This window comes from Botryllus schlosseri, chromosome 13 (genome assembly GCF_051294905.1).
Source record: "Botryllus schlosseri isolate E-star chromosome 13, Bs_hap1, whole genome shotgun sequence".
NCBI lineage: Eukaryota > Metazoa > Chordata > Ascidiacea > Stolidobranchia > Styelidae > Botryllus > Botryllus schlosseri.
This window is the reverse complement of record NC_137248.1, coordinates 1414361-1432658: the sequence shown is the minus strand read 5'-3', so window position 1 is coordinate 1432658 and position 18298 is coordinate 1414361. Positions and strand designations below refer to the sequence as shown.

The window sequence follows — 18298 nt, the reverse complement described above, 5'->3', positions numbered from 1 at the left end:
AAAGGTGAAAATCCTGATAAATTATTCGCGATACTGTGTTGCTCGATTTGATTAGGGTAGCTGTCGGAGAATTGATGACAATTTCCTTTGTCAGTATGTGCGTTTGTGGAGCAGGCATTCTGTAAATGATGCTCAGCCTCCGATATAGACCCAGGCTCGAATTGCGCAGTCGAGTTGCATTTTTCAGACTGCGTGAACGAGTTGGTAGGCCTCGAATTGATATTGCTGCTAGAACTATTATCATGCACTTGTTGAGATTGCTGAGTTGTATCATTACCATCCAATTCAGAACATAAGGAATCTAATAAAATAGACAGACCACTGCTATTGGGGCTTTCGAGCGACATTTGTTCCGACCGAACTGAATCGTTTGACGTATGACCTTTGCTGAGATGCTGCCGTAAGCTGTCTTTGCGCGTGTACGCTTTACTGCACCCATCTTCGTGACAGGAGAATGGTTTCTGTCCAGTGTGGCTTAAAACGTGCGATTTCAAATGATGGCTCGCGGTGAAAGCTTTCTTGCAGTCGTCGATGGTGCAGTGGTACGGTCTTTCTCCTGTGTGAGTGCGGCCGTGTTTACGTAAATCACTTTGAGTGGTGAAGTGTTTCGGGCAACCGTTACTGTCGCATTTGAATGTTTCTCCCGAGTGCAAACGATGGTGAGCTTTCAGCCGATATAACGTGTTGAATGACTTTCTGCAGCCTTCAAATTCGCATCGGTACGGCCGTTCCTGCGTGTGCACCCGAACGTGAACTTTTAAATTGTACTTTGTCAAAAAAGCCTTTCCGCATCCTTCCACAGTACAAGTAAACTGATATTCCCCGGTGTGCGTCTTCTGATGTGTCTTCAAGTTGCCGGCGGTAGAGTAAGAACGTTCGCAACGTGGGTAATTGCATTTGAAAGTTTTCTTAGCGGAAGAGTTGCTTGCATTTTCAAAGATGGAGAATAGGTTCCTATCCATTTCATTAGTAGGGTCAACTAGAAATTGCTCCGCACATCCTAGAAATAGAGAAAGTATAATTCATCTCATCGGGAGGAATCTCAGGTATGGACGTAGGAAAAATAGCAATACTAGAAATCGCCAATAGATGATATCAAGTTTGAATGGTATTTGCAACATTGGACAGTAGGCTATATTCGTATTGAAATGAACAGAAATATTGTCAGGGGTTATCGTCAGCAACCAGCTAAGAATTGGAAAGCACATTGTATATCAACAATCGTACCACCACACCAAATATGACGTTACTGGCATGAAATTTCAAATAATCGAGGCAAACAGATATTGTTTTTAAATGATACACAAGCTTCTTCAGAATGGCAAAAACTAGGTTGACTCTGAGCACATAAATGAAAGAGTGAACAGCCTCTCATGACGACGCAAAATCTGTCCTATTTTCATACACTGTGTTCTTTTTAATTCTCTACTAGTTGCTGACGATTACCCGTGACGAGTGTAGGCCGAAAATAATTCGGGTTTATTTCAATATCAATACATTATTCAATTATATAATCAAGTTCCGTATCTCCAAGAAACTCTTCAAATGTTGTTTGCTTTCCCAGCCATATGTGGCAGGGTTTCTCAAACTATTGGAGTGTCAAAGATCTTACATTTTGTCATACTCCCAGTAATTGCTAAATTAGGCCATTCAAGATATATTGCGGGTTAGCGACTACAGTACGATACGTGGTCAGTAAAATCTCTCAACTTCTCAGAGCATACGATAGTGATAGATTCATGTCTGTTGATTGGTCAATGGCCATTATTTACAAGGCATGGCGAGTCATCAATGTGCTCGGATTTAGTGGCTTGATGATTCTCAGCATTAACCAGTAATATGGAATTGTCATATCACACTGATTCAGCAATGTTGATAGCCCGCTACAAAATTACCGTTGATTTTGTAATAGATTATATAATGTCAGAGTTAATAATGTACCGGCCAGAAATATACTGTCTCGGTGCAGGCTTGGAAGTTCAATGCAGCAAATTTTTGATGATTTCATCAATTTAAAACATCTCAAGAACGGGACAAAATTTAAAAAAAATTAATCGTTGCAACTTGCAGTAGCCTACTCTTTTGGTCAAACAATACCCTTGGCGTATGACATATAAATTAGAGACATGCTCACTGAATGAAAAGGGATGGAAAATACCATAAAAAAACGGACAAGCGTTGGAAATGAACAGGGTTGTAACCAAGTCACATGGTTCCGAGTCACGAGTCAATCATACTTTTGTGGTTTTGACTCGAGTCGAGTCGAGTCATTTTCAATTCATCACAGACTCGAGTCCGAGTCCAAGTCACCGTTTAAAGGGTCAAGTCCGAGTCATGGTGTTATGACTCGAGTCGAGTCCAAGTCACAGTATTGAAGTCATGTTCAACTCATGTTTTCAATCCTGCTTGGGTGATATCGAATTCCCTGTTTGCGAAACATGCTCATTTTGTCCCTATCAGAGTCTTGACACGTGTTTATTTAGACAGATAACGGACAGGTCCTGGCCTCATTTACCGATGCTAAAGATAACTTTACTAATCTTAGAACTTAAAATCAAATATCTCTCTTGTCAGTCTGATACATCACCAATACAAGCATTCAGTTTTTATTATGAACACATCGACGATAGCTCACGAATAGCTGATAGAGAACCAACGAATTCACGTCTACATACTATCTGATAGAGAACCAACAAATTCACGTCAAGATACTAGTTGATAGAGAATCAATAGATGCATGTTTATGTAGAGGTATTTACAACAGGCCAGCATGCTGTAAAAGCGTGCATGCAACTATGTGCATTGTGCAGTGACAACAGAACAGATACCTTTTGATTATACCGAAGGTTTTCCCAATTGCATTACCGACTACATCGCAGTTACAGCTTTGGAGAAATAATTGTACAATGGGGCTGTTCAAAAACATTTTTTCAAATTTTCTGGCTACTTCTTAAAATTGCTAGATTGCCTAAAAATCAAATTTGGCTCAATTTCAACCAGTAGAAAGCAATGCTATGAAAGAAAATTTCAGACTAATTACAAATAGAGATTTTCGAATTTTACTGGCTATCTCATGATATTGTTACATTGTGTAAAAATATGATTCATAGCAAATTTGACTCAATTCCAACTAGAAAAAGTGAAGTTATTAGAGTAGAATGTTTTGGATATGAAAAAATAGTCCCCTTACTACTATGTAATTATATTATATGAAAGAATTTCTCACTAAAATACTTCATTTATTTTCAAATCCAGAATATTCTCCTCTCAGATCATTGATTCCACTTTTTTTCAAATTAAGCCAGATTCAGTGTTCCTTTTATGCAACATAACAATTTTATCATGTAACCACCCGGTAAAATAAAAAAAAAGGTATTTTAGAACAGCCATATTGTACAAACATCACACAACATTAGCCATTCATTATTACTCACGTGCACAATGCACATACCTAACAAAACGTCAAATGCATGAAGGGCATTGTGTGTTTTCACAGACAGCAGATCAAATCAATGAGTTACACCTCAAAAATACTAATGTGGAAAGGAGATCCTCAAATATGTTAAAGCGGCATGGCCGTAGAATGAATCCACATCTGCTGAATACACGTTCCACTAGTGCACTAGATGCAGGAATTGACAAGCATTTTTGAACCACACTGAAGAGCATTTAATACTCATTCTTTCTAGTCGCCCAAAAATGCAAAGAATCATCGCCTTCAAATCTACACATGAGCTTATCAGTCTCTTCACCATCTGAGTCATTTCATTGGCTCTAATTGAACTTTGATTCAATTGTTTGCTTGCATAATTAAAAAGTCTTGAGTACTTTAATTGCGGAGGATCTATTACCTCTTCATCACTGGACGATTTTGTACAATACATTGCTACTATGTATCATTTTCTGTTGTTTTTATGGCGGCATATCTGATATATCAGACAAGTGCAACGAAAGCAGTGGTGACAAATAGCGATGCGGCAGAATTCGTCGGATGCGTTGATCTAGCCATTATGATTCGCAAATTTCTTCATCTTCAAGTCATATAAAATAAGCCGAGTCAATGACTTGGGTCGAGTCATGCGTAATGACTCGAGTACAAGTCGAGTCAATCCAAATATTGACTCGAGTCGAGTCGAGTCATTTTCCCATTTCAAGAAAATGACTCGAGTCAAGTCGAGTCATAAAAAAATCGTGACTCGAGTCGAGTCATGACTCGAGTCATTACAACCCTGGAAATGAATAGGCATATGTGTCAGTATAGGGGATATAGATATGTCACATCGTGGTGCGATTATATTGTGTGCAACTATAGTTTTTATTTGACTTATTGTTGTCAGCTAAAGGCAGCACACGGTGACTAGTCACCACGCGAATACAGAAATGTATACAGTCATCCGGGAATTACCAGATTTATACCACACAGGTATGTGAAATGAAGGTGGCCGTAGCACCACTGTGCAAAATATTTTAACCATGCGATGTGATCATATTGGCAAGTCAAAAATCAAGTCTATAGACGAACTAAAACCAAAAGGTCAGTGATAAACTGGCGACAGTGACTATGCAGCAATAATTACATTACGTGGTTCAGCTGATAGGAAAGTAGAGTAAGGTACACTTTGACAGATCTATCGTGCATAATTTTAATCACAATAAGGTGCTTAAACACTTAAACATGCCAAAATTTATGCCGTTTATAGTTTTATGCAGCTGGTCATCATGGAATTAGGTTGTGGTTATGGTTAGGTTGTGATATCATAGGATGGATAACGGTTGAGGCTTTGCGGGTAAGAGTAATTATTGCTTCTTCAGTCTTTACAATCCTTAATTCCTCACTCCTTAGTCCTTACCGTAACGGTAACCCAATTACACACAAAATAAATTTTGATGTACATGAGGAGCCTTGAATAGTGATACGGTCATGTTTTATGGATAAGAAAGTATACCAGACTCCGCTATGATTACGTCGTTGGTCAGTACATTGTACAACCTGACTTTGACCTGCCCGCACCAATTATTTTCCACCTTTGTCTACAAATCCGTCATCAGTTCATCACGCGACTTATTCCTAGGGCTAGCTCGGACCGCCCAATTTTATCACATTCCTACATTTCAAGCGCGTAAAGTAGCTCATAATAACGACACTTACCAACAGGCCGGTTCAACGTACTAGCATACGTCCACCAACCATAAGAATAAATTGTAACTTGTCAAAACAAAAATCTATAAAGTGACCTGTTCAGCTAACGCGTAAAGATCATCACCAATTTACTCCGAGACAATCCTTTATAGCAGGGTTACCATAGTTTGGAATCGGGAAATGAGGACACTTTTACCAAATCATAAAATTTGATCGATCAAAACTGAAATCAGCCGCTTTCGCTATTTTTGCTGAAAAATTTGGTGGTCATCAAATCACTTTCGTTCGACTCCGGATTTACACATTTATTACCTAAAATTAGTGGTGTTAACTAAAAAAAGGTCGTCGCTTTCGATCGAACCACGGATTTCCTAGTTAGCGTTGTTTTTGCCCATTTTCCCTCGAATCCATAATCTTAGCTGTAAAAGCTGTAAAGGAGGACGTATTGCCAAAAGGGAGAACATTTAGGCAGCCTTGGAAGACATTTTAAAAACCTGAAAAGGAGGACAAATCATCCTAAAGGAAGACACATGGCAAGGGTCAGCCTACTTTTAAGTGAAAATAAAGTGTGATTGCGGCGCACTCCGAGCCTGTTTTACGCAAATCTTTCAACAAATACAGATATTCAATGGTCGTAGCAGTTTTGGAAGATCATTACTGATTTTGTCAACTATCTAGAAAGTCCAAAGAGGATGCATGCACAATAGGGCTGTTCAAAAATAACTTTTTTTCCTGAATCTTGCTGGTTACTTGATTAAATCGTTAGGTTGCCCTAAAAAACGACGCATACCAAATTTGAATTCATTCCGACAAATATTCGCGGGTTACGTAGAGTTTGAAAATTTTGGATTTGCCCAAAAACGCAAAAAAAAAATTTTCTCAAATTTTTTTGCCAACCCCATGAAATTGTTGGGCTGTCTTCAAAAACTATGCAAAACAAATTTGACTCAATTCCAAGCCGTCGAAGCGGAGTTATTTCAGTTTTTATTCGATAATTCTGGGATAATCCTTGATTGGTGGATAATCCAAGAATTATCACCGAAAAACTGGAATAACTCCGCTTCTACGGCTTGGAATTGAGTCAAATTTGTTTTGCATAGTTTTTGAAGACAGCCCAACAATTTCATGGGGTTGGCAAAAAAATTTGAGAAAATTTTTTTTTGCGTTTTTGGGCAAATCCAAAATTTTAAAACTCTACGTAACCCGCGAATATTTGTCGGAATGAATTCAAATTTGGTATGCGTCGTTTTTTAAGGCAACCTAACGATTTAATCAAGTAACCAGCAAGATTCAGGAAAAAAAGTTATTTTTGAACAGCCCTAATGCACAATTGCACATGCACAATGCTGAATGCACATGCAAACTGAATGAAAAGAAGATAGTATAAAAAAAAGCTTGCGACAAAAATGGGGTGGCATATTGCCGAAGGCGAGATCGATAGGTCAAGTCGTGGTCCGGTAATCTTGAGGGCGGACTAGTCTTTACTTAGTAGAAATTACTTGTATTTTGACTTGAATGTGGACGTACATCGTACATGCTTTGATCACCCAGAGGTGCTGCTCACTATTCGGCGGAGTGCGACACTTTCTCGGATGCAGAACTCCACGCGACCGACTGACCGTATATTTCCAAAAACTAAACACCTTAGCTCTGCCCTAGTTATTCCAAACCTCTGCGCCTGCTGACCAAAATGAGTCTACACGTTTCTCGTATCTAATTAGGGTGTACTAGTGAATTGCGTGTCAATGTCGCCCGATATCAACCCCTGATTAGTATTGCAGCGCGTGTGCGCGAAGGTTCTCGCAATCTGCCTCAGGATCGCACTACTCTGAAATCGAAGTCATTACGGTACTCGAACAGGTACAGTACACCCATGGGCAGTGTCTGCTGTTCAAAAACCTCGAGAATGCCTAAATTCAGAAATAGTAATCAAAAGAACATGATTTATTGATATAAGCATGAAAATAAGCGAAAATGATGAGACTGCAAATTAAGCAGTCAAGCTACGTCATAGATAGACCTGACGCGAGTTGAGAAGATCCATGAAAGGACGCATCACGTAATCGGTGCTGAAAAAGATAAGTTAAAACTTCAAGTTAAGGACAAAACGATAAATTACGAGATTTCTCAGATTTTGAACCAAAACCATCAATAATTAACTTGGAAAGACAAAATGAAATGATCAGGCCGAAAATTTGCAATGCTCATCACAATTGGAAAACAGGAAAAGTTTCAGCTTTCCCATATTGTATTAGAATTATTAAATCATTATTATTGGGTTAGATTAATATTACTGAATTCGGAAAAACTTGGCAATCGAATTAAATCCCGCATTAAAAAGTTTACGTCATATCAAATCACTAGTCTGCTGCTCATACAGCACTGTGAAGGAGCTTCACAATTATGGGAGATTAAGCTCAGATATATTGGATATTTAACCTCCAGTCCGCTTTAATACAGGGGTGTCAAACATATGGCCCGACAGATGATTCCATGCGGCCCGCGAAACAATTCCCAGTATATTGAAAAATACGAGTATTATCCAGCATGTTTGTAACAAATCTTGAGATTTACAGTAAGAAATATGTCCGTGACATAACCCTTCAAGACAGCGAATGTCGATCGTGTTCAAAGGCGACATTATAACTACCAGACAGCGCTGTTGAGGTTTCTATAGTCACCATTAGGCGCAAGTGGCTGGCATTGACACCCAATTCCGAGAAGGCAAAAAAGTGCATAGTGAGCCGAGAGTTTTACGGAAAAATTGAAGCGACAGCGCCAAAGCGAAACCAACGAGCAATCGTGACATAACGACCGCTAATCATTATACACTTAACGGCATTGTCTCTAAACGATAGTAGATAGCAGCCAAAGCCTGCGAGGCGCGCGTCGCGATAGTGTAGGCGACATCTTGCGCACGAGGCCTATTACAGATGCGATTGCTTAGGCCAACGATTATGTCGTGCGCTCCAGGCCTGTTGGAGATGCGACTGTAGTGTTTAGGCCGGCGATTACATCTTGCGCACATGGCCTGTTGTACATGCGATTGTTCAGGCCTGTCGTTGACGCGGCGAATTAGCGAGGATTGCTGCGCGTGCAGCAATCAATGACCTAATTTCGCTCGCGTGCAAACGGCAAACCAACTCAGCAGGATATCGCTTGCTGTCGTGCAGCGCAGACGCTGATTGGCAAACACGCTTCTCGCTAATTGGCAGCGCGTAACACTGATAATACGAATTTGGGCATGATGGCTGAATGTGATGCGCGATTAAAACAAAAATCATGAAAGGTGTGATTTCAAGGCTAGTTGTATCCATGCATGATAAGCAACCCCCGATTATTGGACAAAAAATCAAGAAATTTTGCGCATTGTGCATGGAAAATCACGGTATTTCCAATTCCATTGTTTGCTAAAAAAGGTGGAGCTGGAATAGAACCACTATTTTCCGTATTATAATGTAATATATTACTGTTTTATAGTCTTGATGATTAATTATTCAAAATGAAAAACAAGGGCATGGATAGATTTTCAGGTGATATTTTGGAATCATTTGACTGGAGCGGCCTGCGAGCGATATAAAGTTTTGCTTTAATATATTGCTAGGAAAATTGTCTCCACAGATCATTTTGGCTCAAAATAATCACCTGAAGTAAAACACCAGCCCAAAGGCAATGGAGATAGGGAGCGCGGGCAAAGCGCGTCGAAAGATCGCCAGCAAAATCAGGGTGAAACACAGCCCGATGAGGATGGCAACAAAGCACGCCAAAGTCGTGTTCCAATCTCCGGAAGCGGACGCTTTTCCAACAAGGACGCTGAATTGAAATGCAACAATAGTTGACATTTAGACAATATATGACATGTTTGATTTAGGGCAGTAATTTTGAAGCTCTGGTTCATGTCAACTTTCCAGTCAGTCTGACAAAATATATAATGGACGGTTGTCATTCAGGAGAGAAACAAACACTAAACAGGGTTGTAACCAAGTCACAAGGTTCTGAGACGAGTTATAGTCTTGAGACTCGAATCCGAGTCAATAGTGTTTACTAATCATTATTGAGTTCGAGTCAGGTTCAATTCACGTCTGGGTGATATCAACAGCATCATATTCATGAAATAGTCATTTTCAAACAGGTTCTGGGCCTGTTTTTCAATTATTGGTCCTGATACAGAGGATTTGAAACAAGTCATATAAAGCTGGCAATTTCAACAACTTAATTTTGCACCCATTTGCAGATATAAAATTCGTGCGATGTTCGAGATAATGCAGGACCAAATACATTTGGTAAGGCTGAGTATTCGATCAATTTCGAGATCTTCGAACCTGTAAAATATGAAGTCCCCGAGTCCAAGTTTCACAGACTTGTCCTCCGGATCCGGAGGTTGAGGAGGGGGTGGCCCTTGCCTTGCCCTTGCCTCTTCGCGGGCCCGGCTCGAAGTAGTAACTTCAACCTTGAAAGATGAACGGAAGGCCGAGTCGTGACTTGAGGCCTCACCGATATCGGATTTTTGAGCCGTTAATTAGCATCTTCACCGATAATCGCGATATAATCAGCCAATAATAAAAAATAATAATGGCATCTGGCTCAAAGGCACATTTCCAAAACTTCACATCATTTATTCGAACAACTTGACAGCTTGGACAAGAAATTAAATAGAAAGGCCGCGCCTGGATACTTCTAGGCAGCAGTGGCTGCCTGTTTGGTAATGTACCACTTCCGCTGTTTCCGAGTGCAAACAATAGGATTACCATATTTCGAGATACAGAAAGGAGTACAATTTCCACATGCTGCAAAAGTCACTATGGCGGACGAGAAAACGGCTGATTTCTAAATTTATACAGGTAATGTCATTGGGTTGACTAAAAAAACAAAAACAAGAAGGTAATTGCCCACATTTCGCATCTTTATCGGTATTGTAAGTTAGAAAGGGGAGGACAAATTTCTAAAAACAAGGACCTTTGGGCAAGGGGTGAACATTTCTTGAAAAAAAAGGACGAATCCTCCTAAAGGAGAAGTATCGCAACCTTAAATATGGATAATTTGGAGAGTTCGGGTACAGGTATTTGTTTTTCACAAAAGTGGCCAAAGCAACACCACGGTGAAACAGAGGTATCAAAACTTTACTTTCACGCAACAAAATAGCATGCAACAATTAGGCATTCCAGTTAAATTTCGGTTAGGGTTAAGATACATATTAGGGTTGGAGATGATTCATTATTGCAAAATGCGTAGGCTAGCACGGCGTGCAGTGATAGATGAACCCAGCGTGAAGATTGTGCCGATAATCAAGGTAACAACCTCTTCCGCTCTCCTTACAGACCATCTTACTTCTTCGAATCCTCCGTCGTCAGATCCCTGCGACGCCGAACGCCCGCCTCTCTGCAAAAAGGAATGACGAATTGGTAGAATCGTGCGTGATTGATGCGCGTTAACCTCCGATTTAGAAAGATACCATCGAATAATACATTCAAAATCAATTTTCGACTGACACTCGTCATAAAATGAGTTCATGTATAATCTAAAATGTATTATATTGAGCTTAAAGCCGTCTGTTCGCCTGAGGAACTCGCATTCAGTGGCAGGCAACTTCTGAACAGTCCGGTCCAAGACTTACAGCGTTGTGGCACACGCTAAGTCCAGCGTAGATAATGACCTCTGTATCGCGACACAATGCAGAAGAACGTGTCTCAAATTACAAAACCAATTCAAAATTTTACGTTACATTTTCTTTTTCTATGAATAAGCAATATTCCAGGATTCTTGCATAGTGCGAAACAAGCCAAGCTTGGTATATTTGCCATCCTTATGCTAATGGGAATCGGCTTTGATTTGATTTAACATGAGGTGAACTTGATATTTTCTCATTTCGAATATAATTCAATTTCCAAGTTTTCACATATGCAGTAATTCTAATTACGGGTAACTAAAATGCTAATTCTAGTCTAAGTTGTTAAACTATTACGACAGGAAGTTCCAGCTAAAGTAAATATTACCAACCTGTTGATCTTCTTGCGCCATGGTGATGGACCACATCATCGCGGAGGAATAGATTAGCGCTGGAAATATGGTCTCTTCCCGTTCTTGGGCCAGCTCCACCAAGACACGAAGCGGGCCTGTAAGAATTAGCAATAGAGTGAGTATGGTCATTAGAGATGTTTAAAAATAGCTTTTCTCTGGATTGCTGGGATTCATTGATGAGATTTTTATGTTGCGTAAAAAAAGCGGTACACCCAATTTGTCTCGGTCCCAACTGATTGAAGCAGAGTTATTCAGTTGAAAATTCGGGACGCGCAAAAATAGCCTGGACAGTGGGTAATCCCAGAATTGTGTACAAAAACGATATAAAACAAATTTGACGGAAGTCCAACCAATAGAAGCTAAGTTATTAGTTTTTAATTAATAATTCTGGGATTATTGCAGCAAACAATACGTTCATATTGTCATATTTATTCCACTGGAAGCTTTTCGACTGGCTCTCTTCAGCAGTGAGCACCAGTAAATGAGGTTAACCAAGTTCGAAATATAGAAAGAATATTCGTCGTTGTGACGCAATAATGACAAGTACACATAGTCGCGAACGGTTACGGTACAGCACACACAAAATCAGCTACAACACTAATGGAAGATTCTCAGCGTGAGAGATGTTCCTTCTGGCCCATTGCTATTTTTGCGAATCCAAAATTTTCGACCACAATAACTCCGCTTCTACTGGTTGGAATTGAGAAATAATTGCCATGCATCGCTATTTCAGACAACTCGACAATTTCATGGGGTTGACAGTAAAATTTGAAGAAGTACCGCTAATTTTAATATTTTTATACTAAATTCAAAATTTTTCAAACTCGTTCAGCTTCACATCTACTAGTTGGAATTGAGCCATATTTGGTGTGCAACGTTTTTTTAGCCTGCGTAATATTTTTATCAAATAGCCGCAAAAAATTGAAAACAAAATGATGACGATTGCCTCTGACGAGTGTTAACTGGAAATATTCGGGTTTATTTCAATTTATGGATATACTATTCAAATAAATTGAAAAGTCACCTTTAGGACACAAAACCGCTATAATGTCATAAACTGCAACCACGGCCAACACCATCCAAGCTGTCCACTCTGGAAGGTACTTAATGAACACCAACGCCATCAACGCCGATACCACGATGAGATAGGCCTGCTGCAAGAGTAGAGGACCTGGAATACAGTTGTGACACAAGAATCAAACACCATTTGTGATTATTAGGGCGATTTCTTTATTGACATGTCAAAAAAAGCCAAAATTGTAGCGTTAGGTCAAAAAATGTCAAAATTGACATTTTACAGCTTGTAGCCTACTATATAGGCCTACCGTTGTCGACGGCTCATTATCTGCTCATTGTGAATCATACACATTCAAATGAAACAAATAGGTTGACATGGCGTTATGCTCAACGTACAGCAATATCCGAAGTTAAGCAAGACTGCGTTGCGCGGGCACTGGGCATGGCATTGGTTCTTATATCAAGAAGCGGATGATGAAAAATTGTGATGTAGACACCATTGCCAGAATGCAGCAACACGGTTTGTCAGCAGTCAGCCAACAACTGCTGCTTTTGAACGTTATTTCTCCATTCTTGGCAAGCCACTTACTAAGGACAGACACTTTCTACTTGAGAATGTAGAAAAGTATCCTCCGTTGTACTACAAATTTTTTCAAATATTTCTACCATAATGCGAACCGGTAATGTAACTATTCGGGCCAAACTACTTCGTAAGGACATACAGTTCCAACCAGAAATGAAGATGAGTAGTACAATTCTAACAATATGTGGGAAAACACCTAATTTGCATACGTTAGGTCAAATTTGTTCAAAATTGAGATTTTTAAATTCAAAAAGTGTCAAAATTTTGATTTTTTAGGTCAAGTCTTACGTTTTTTAGGTGAAAAAAATCGTCCTAATGATTATTATAACTAAATCATCATGGACTGGCTGCCATTTCCCAACCATAAAGTAATAGTGAATATCCCACTATCTGAATGACAAATCGTAACGGCCCTGTTCCTTACCTTTCCAATGAATGCACATCAAACCCACGACTCCGAAATTCCACAATACAATCGCAATGGTGATGTAGTCCATGGCGACGTTATAGGCACGGAACACCTCACCCAGGTACAGATACGCAAATAGAAACAACAGCAACAAGGAAGAGAGTACAAGCCACCCGTGAATGACTTTGTAACATCTGTAACAGGAAAGATGTTCTTCCAGCACTTCAATTTGAAGTTATGTAGTCTAAGATGAAGTGCCGCTGTGATCGCGGATATGTGGGAGTTGTGGGACCGTAGGACCGCATAAAACAGCATGTCCCTAGACTTATTAAAACACATGCATCACCCTTGGAGAAAAACCCGCCCTTGACTCATCCCCTGAAGCAGGCAAAGAACAGGCAAAGGCCATGAATTCTAATATTGGCAAACATTTGTCATATAATTCTGTGAGAAAAATTATCTAGTCGAGACCACTAACTTCGCGTCGGCAGGAGAGGCCGTTCACACTTTCATTTGTGTGACTTGGATTCGACTTTTATCAAAATACGCAAACCTAGTTTGTTCCAACAGAAGGAGTTTGTGTACCATCTAAAAATAGTACGCTGAGCTTAAGCCATCTCTTCGCACTGATTATTTCAAATGACGTCATATTTGGAGATACGATTGTTGATACACAATGTTCTTTCCAATTCTCTACTAGTTGCTGACAATTACCCCTGACGAGTGTCAAAAATATTCGTGTTTATTTCAATATGAGTTATTATTCAATTGTACACCGAGACAATTTTCATAATGAATATATTGCTCAGGTTTTTCTTTATATAGTTTCCTAAAGGCATCACTATATTTCTATATATATATTAAGTTTTCACAGGCAAAGTTAGTTGCATATGAATCGGAAAAATCTATCATCAACACCGCGGTCCGCCCGTATTTATACCTGTATTTGTACAGCAACACCAGGAAGACAGTCATCACCACAATCACTCCGATCATGATAAGCGCGTTTCCCAATGTCTCCAGCACCACAGTTCCTGTGCTAGCGTTATCCGTGTGAAACGGAGTATACACCAGATACTGCCCACTACTCTGATCCGTGTAATACGATACAGAGCTGAAAATGACATAGTTGTTGTATACTGAACTTAACATGTAGATATTCAACGCGACAATTTGCCAAAAAGACACATTAGTACTATACAATCATGTGCAGGTTGTAGGCCTACCAACAATGAGCATTAGGTTATGACTTTTTTTCTCCAATCGTACTTGCTACTTGATAAAATTGTTAGGTTACCTAATTCAAGTCTACACACCAAATTTGGTTGATTCCAACCCGTGGAAGCGGAGTTATTGCCGTCGAAAAATTTGGATTATGAATAAAATAGTATTTACGGTGACCAATTCTTTAATTATTCAATATAGTGGCGCCCACCGTAAATAGGCTACTATTTTATTCAAATCCACATTTTCGACGGCAATAACTCCGCTTCCTCTGGATGGACTTGAACCAAATTTGGTGAGCATCGTTTCTATAGACAACATAACACTATCAAGGGGTGAACAGAAAATTTTCAAATTTGTTATTTATTTTTATACATTAAATAGAAACTTTCTTCTCCTGTAGCAATGCAGCTACTGGCTGGAATTGAACCAAATCTGGTGTGTAGGCTTAAATTAGGCAACCTAACAATTTTATCCAGTAGCCAGTACGATTTCAGAAAAAAAGTCATTTTTGAAGAGCCCTACTGTACATGGCAAATGTGTAATCGTAATTTTATGACCTTAAAATCCACTCACACTAAGGGCTATGCTACTGTGTATAATAATAACTTGAAATTACCAGCTACATAAGCAATGGCAAAAAGTACTCACGAAACAGTTGCAACGACCACCATCATGCAGAGAGTAACAGGGATGAACAGTGAAATGACCGTGCTTGCTCCGTATCTCATAGTAACTTCTTCCTCTTCTAGAACATACACGGAATGACATCATTTCCTGACTCCCCAAGTAAATATTTCAGCATGTTCATAACATAAGCAAAGCAATGTCTTAAGTATTGTGAAGTAACAACTAATGGTTCGATTCTGGATCACGGTATATTTGGTTTGCGAATATATCAGCATGGAAATAAACTTACCTACAGGTCTTGCTGCACACCAGATTTGGCCTGGATTTCAACAGGTAGGTGTGAACACACAGGTAATTGAAATTTTCTATTTATTACAGAAAAATTTTTAAAAAATTTCCAAATTTTACTGCGAGCCACATGAAACTGTCGAGCTGTCTACACGGACAATGCAAAACAAATTTGACGCAATTTTAACCAATAGAAGCACACCAAATTTGTCTCAATTCCAACTTGTCGATGTGAACGCATAGGAGATTTCGAACATTTTTGTCAACCCTGTGTAATTGCTGTCTACACAAACGATATAAAACAAATTTGACACAATTCAAAACCGTATAAGCTGAGTTTTTCATTAGTAATTCTCGGATTACCCACCGTCCAGGCTATTTCCGCGTAACCAAGATTTTCGACTTCAATAACTTCGCTTCTACCGGTTGAAAGCCAGCAAAAATTGTAAAGCATCGTTCTTTTAAGAAAACTTGAACAACTTCATGGGGTTGACAGTAAAATTTGAAAATTGTTCTAAAAATAGCCTGTTTTTATAATACATTCAAATTATTCAAACTACTTGGTGCGTTTACATCTCCCAGTTGGAATCGCACCAAATTTAGTGTGCAGTGTTTTTGGGCAACCTAACAATTTAATCAGTGAATCCCTGAAATCCATAAAAAAAGTCATTTTTAAACAACCCTACTGGCACTGTATTGACAATTGTGTGAAGACAAAAGATACACTCAGTGCCTTGCTAAGTATCAGATGTAATTTCAAATGAAACCAATGAATCCATCAATATGAAGCAAACGTACCTTCTTCAGACTGTGCTCTCTGTCTCCTTGATTCATCTTGCTCCCGCTGCCTTGATCGCAGGTTGCTTTCTGCCTCGTTCTCAAATCCCTCCACTCTCTCACCCATGTTTCTGTTTGATGCCTCTTGCCTTATCGTGAATGTTGAACAAATATTTTGTCAAGACAATACCACAGGCGAAAAGACAATGTGGACAACAGGACAAGTGCAAGGTAAAACAGGTTGACAGCAATGACAACCAGTATTTCAGTTGCACTTCAACAAACTACTAATCTAGTTTGATATCGGTCAAGTAACTACTGCTTTTTTGAGTAGTTATAGTTGCAGAATCAAAAAGTGAGTAGTTCTAGTTCGTAGTTCTAATCGCGGACGATTGTTTCCGGTCTGGTCATGCAGTTACTAGTTACGATAGTTGCGTTTTAAAGTCGTTTGACCCAAAGTTCTAGTTTCGTGTTTGGAAAAGTGAACAATTCTAGTTGTAGTCCAAGTATATATAAGTTCATAAAAGACTATTGTAGTTCCAGCCTCAAAACGAATCCGAATGGCAAACTTGCGCATATTTACGAGCTGTCAATTATTCATCAACGCAAGTAACGAAGATATTACCGTAGGCCAACAGGAACCAAGTAATACGAAGATTATATACAAACAAAACCAATTACCAAATCCATGAGGATCGATAATATTAAAGATACTGGTATATACTTACGGATGGACCAAAGAAGTACTTGATGTATCCCCACTGTCTGCTATAAGGGGCGCATTCTCCGATGAGGACGAACTTCCACTGCCACTACGAACACGCATCGAGTGCTTATACTTCCTATTCAACTCTAATCAATACACTCATTCATGGATGAGTAATGTTGTGATGGGATGAATAGAAGGTAATCTTTGGGCGGCTGAGCGCATAATGATGTGCCGGAGTCGGGTATTAAAACTAAATTGTTTAATACCATGAATATTTTATCGTAATCATCGTCATATTATATGGTATCATCCGCTCGAAAACACACACACACAATGTACAACGGGATACACGAGACAAAATGTGATGTAAGATAAGATAATCGTCAGATTATATTTTATCTAAACAAGACACACACAATGCACTATGCGATAAGGCACAGATGAACTGATAGCACGATCATAGCCTTTATAAGATATAAGAGAGAGAGAATTTATTCGGTCCATGAACATTGATAATACACATATAGATAAATACAAAGCAAAGTATATATAATTCAGAACCAGGCTGTAGCGAAGGGATCGGGAGATCATCAAGTCAGCTACAGCCTGAAAGGATGGTTGTAGTATGAAACTTATCACATAATATAACACATTTGCAAGCAAAAAATATAACATATACACAATGTATCAGAAACAGATGAAAAACTAAGTGGGATCACAGTAGGTAACCTGAATAGACGAGATAAAACAATTGCACTGGCTACAGGGACACAAACTAGGCAAAGAGATGCTGATTGACACATTTATTAAGAATGTTCATATTTTCCTACAAGTGATTCGTGAAACATTTGTTTAAAGATATGGAGTGGTTTATCTTTAATATGGGGTGGAATGGAGTTCCATATACGAGGACCTTGGAAACTGATAGTCTTAGGATGTTCTCTGGGTAAGAATAGATTCATAGAAGAGCCTCGGGTATTGTGTGAATGGTGACTGGTGAGATGAGTGAAATAGTCTAGGAAGATTTCTGGTAGGCTCTCATTGTAGTAGCCATGCATGAGCTTACCTATTTCATAAAAGTGGATATCTTCAACTTTTAAGATGTTCAAGCGACTATATAAAGGATTTACACTATCTCTGCGATTGGCGAGACAAGTCAATTTAATTGCTTTATTCTGCAGGCTTTTAATCCGATTCAAGTATTTGGCTTTAGCTGAACCCCACAATACGACCCCATAAGTCAAGTGCGAGTGGAAGAGTGTGTGATATATTGTTAGTCGTGTGGATAGTGGTAATAGGAAACGAACTTTTCTTAAGATTCCTATGGCTTTCGATAGTTTAATGCAAATTGAATTAATGTGATCACCCCAGGACAGCTTATTATCTATAATTATGCCAAGATAGGATAGAGACGTCTGGAAAGTAAGTCTTTCATTATTGAGCTTCAGTACTATGTCGTTTGGAGTACCTTTACCAAAGAACATACAGTGTGTTTTTGAAGTA

The 18298-nt window shown here is 39.1% G+C and overlaps 2 protein-coding genes across 6 annotated transcripts in view; one reads left to right on the top strand and one right to left on the bottom strand.

Annotated features, from left to right (window-relative positions):
- Positions 1 to 18298, top strand: part of LOC145454808 (solute carrier family 15 member 2-like) — a 383011-nt gene that overhangs the window by 334934 nt on the left and 29779 nt on the right. The window lies entirely within an intron of this gene.
- Positions 7070 to 17027, bottom strand: LOC145453745 (presenilin-1-like). Of its 5 annotated transcripts, none has more exons than XM_080331731.1 (11): positions 16815 to 17027; positions 16108 to 16235; positions 15043 to 15136; positions 14108 to 14281; positions 13183 to 13361; positions 12183 to 12329; positions 11138 to 11253; positions 10439 to 10519; positions 9463 to 9590; positions 8786 to 8953; positions 7070 to 7209 (listed from the first exon to the last, which is right to left on the bottom strand). In XM_080331731.1, the coding sequence occupies exons 1-11, from the start codon at positions 16910 to 16912 to the stop codon at positions 7149 to 7151; spliced, it is 1374 nt and encodes a 457-aa protein (XP_080187857.1). In that variant the 5' UTR covers positions 16913 to 17027; the 3' UTR covers positions 7070 to 7148. The 5 variants fall into 5 exon arrangements, with proteins under 5 accessions (XP_080187857.1, XP_080187856.1, XP_080187858.1 ...); XM_080331730.1 differs by having other exon boundaries at positions 15043 to 15139; positions 16815 to 17025; XM_080331732.1 differs by having other exon boundaries at positions 10469 to 10519; positions 15043 to 15139; positions 16815 to 17025.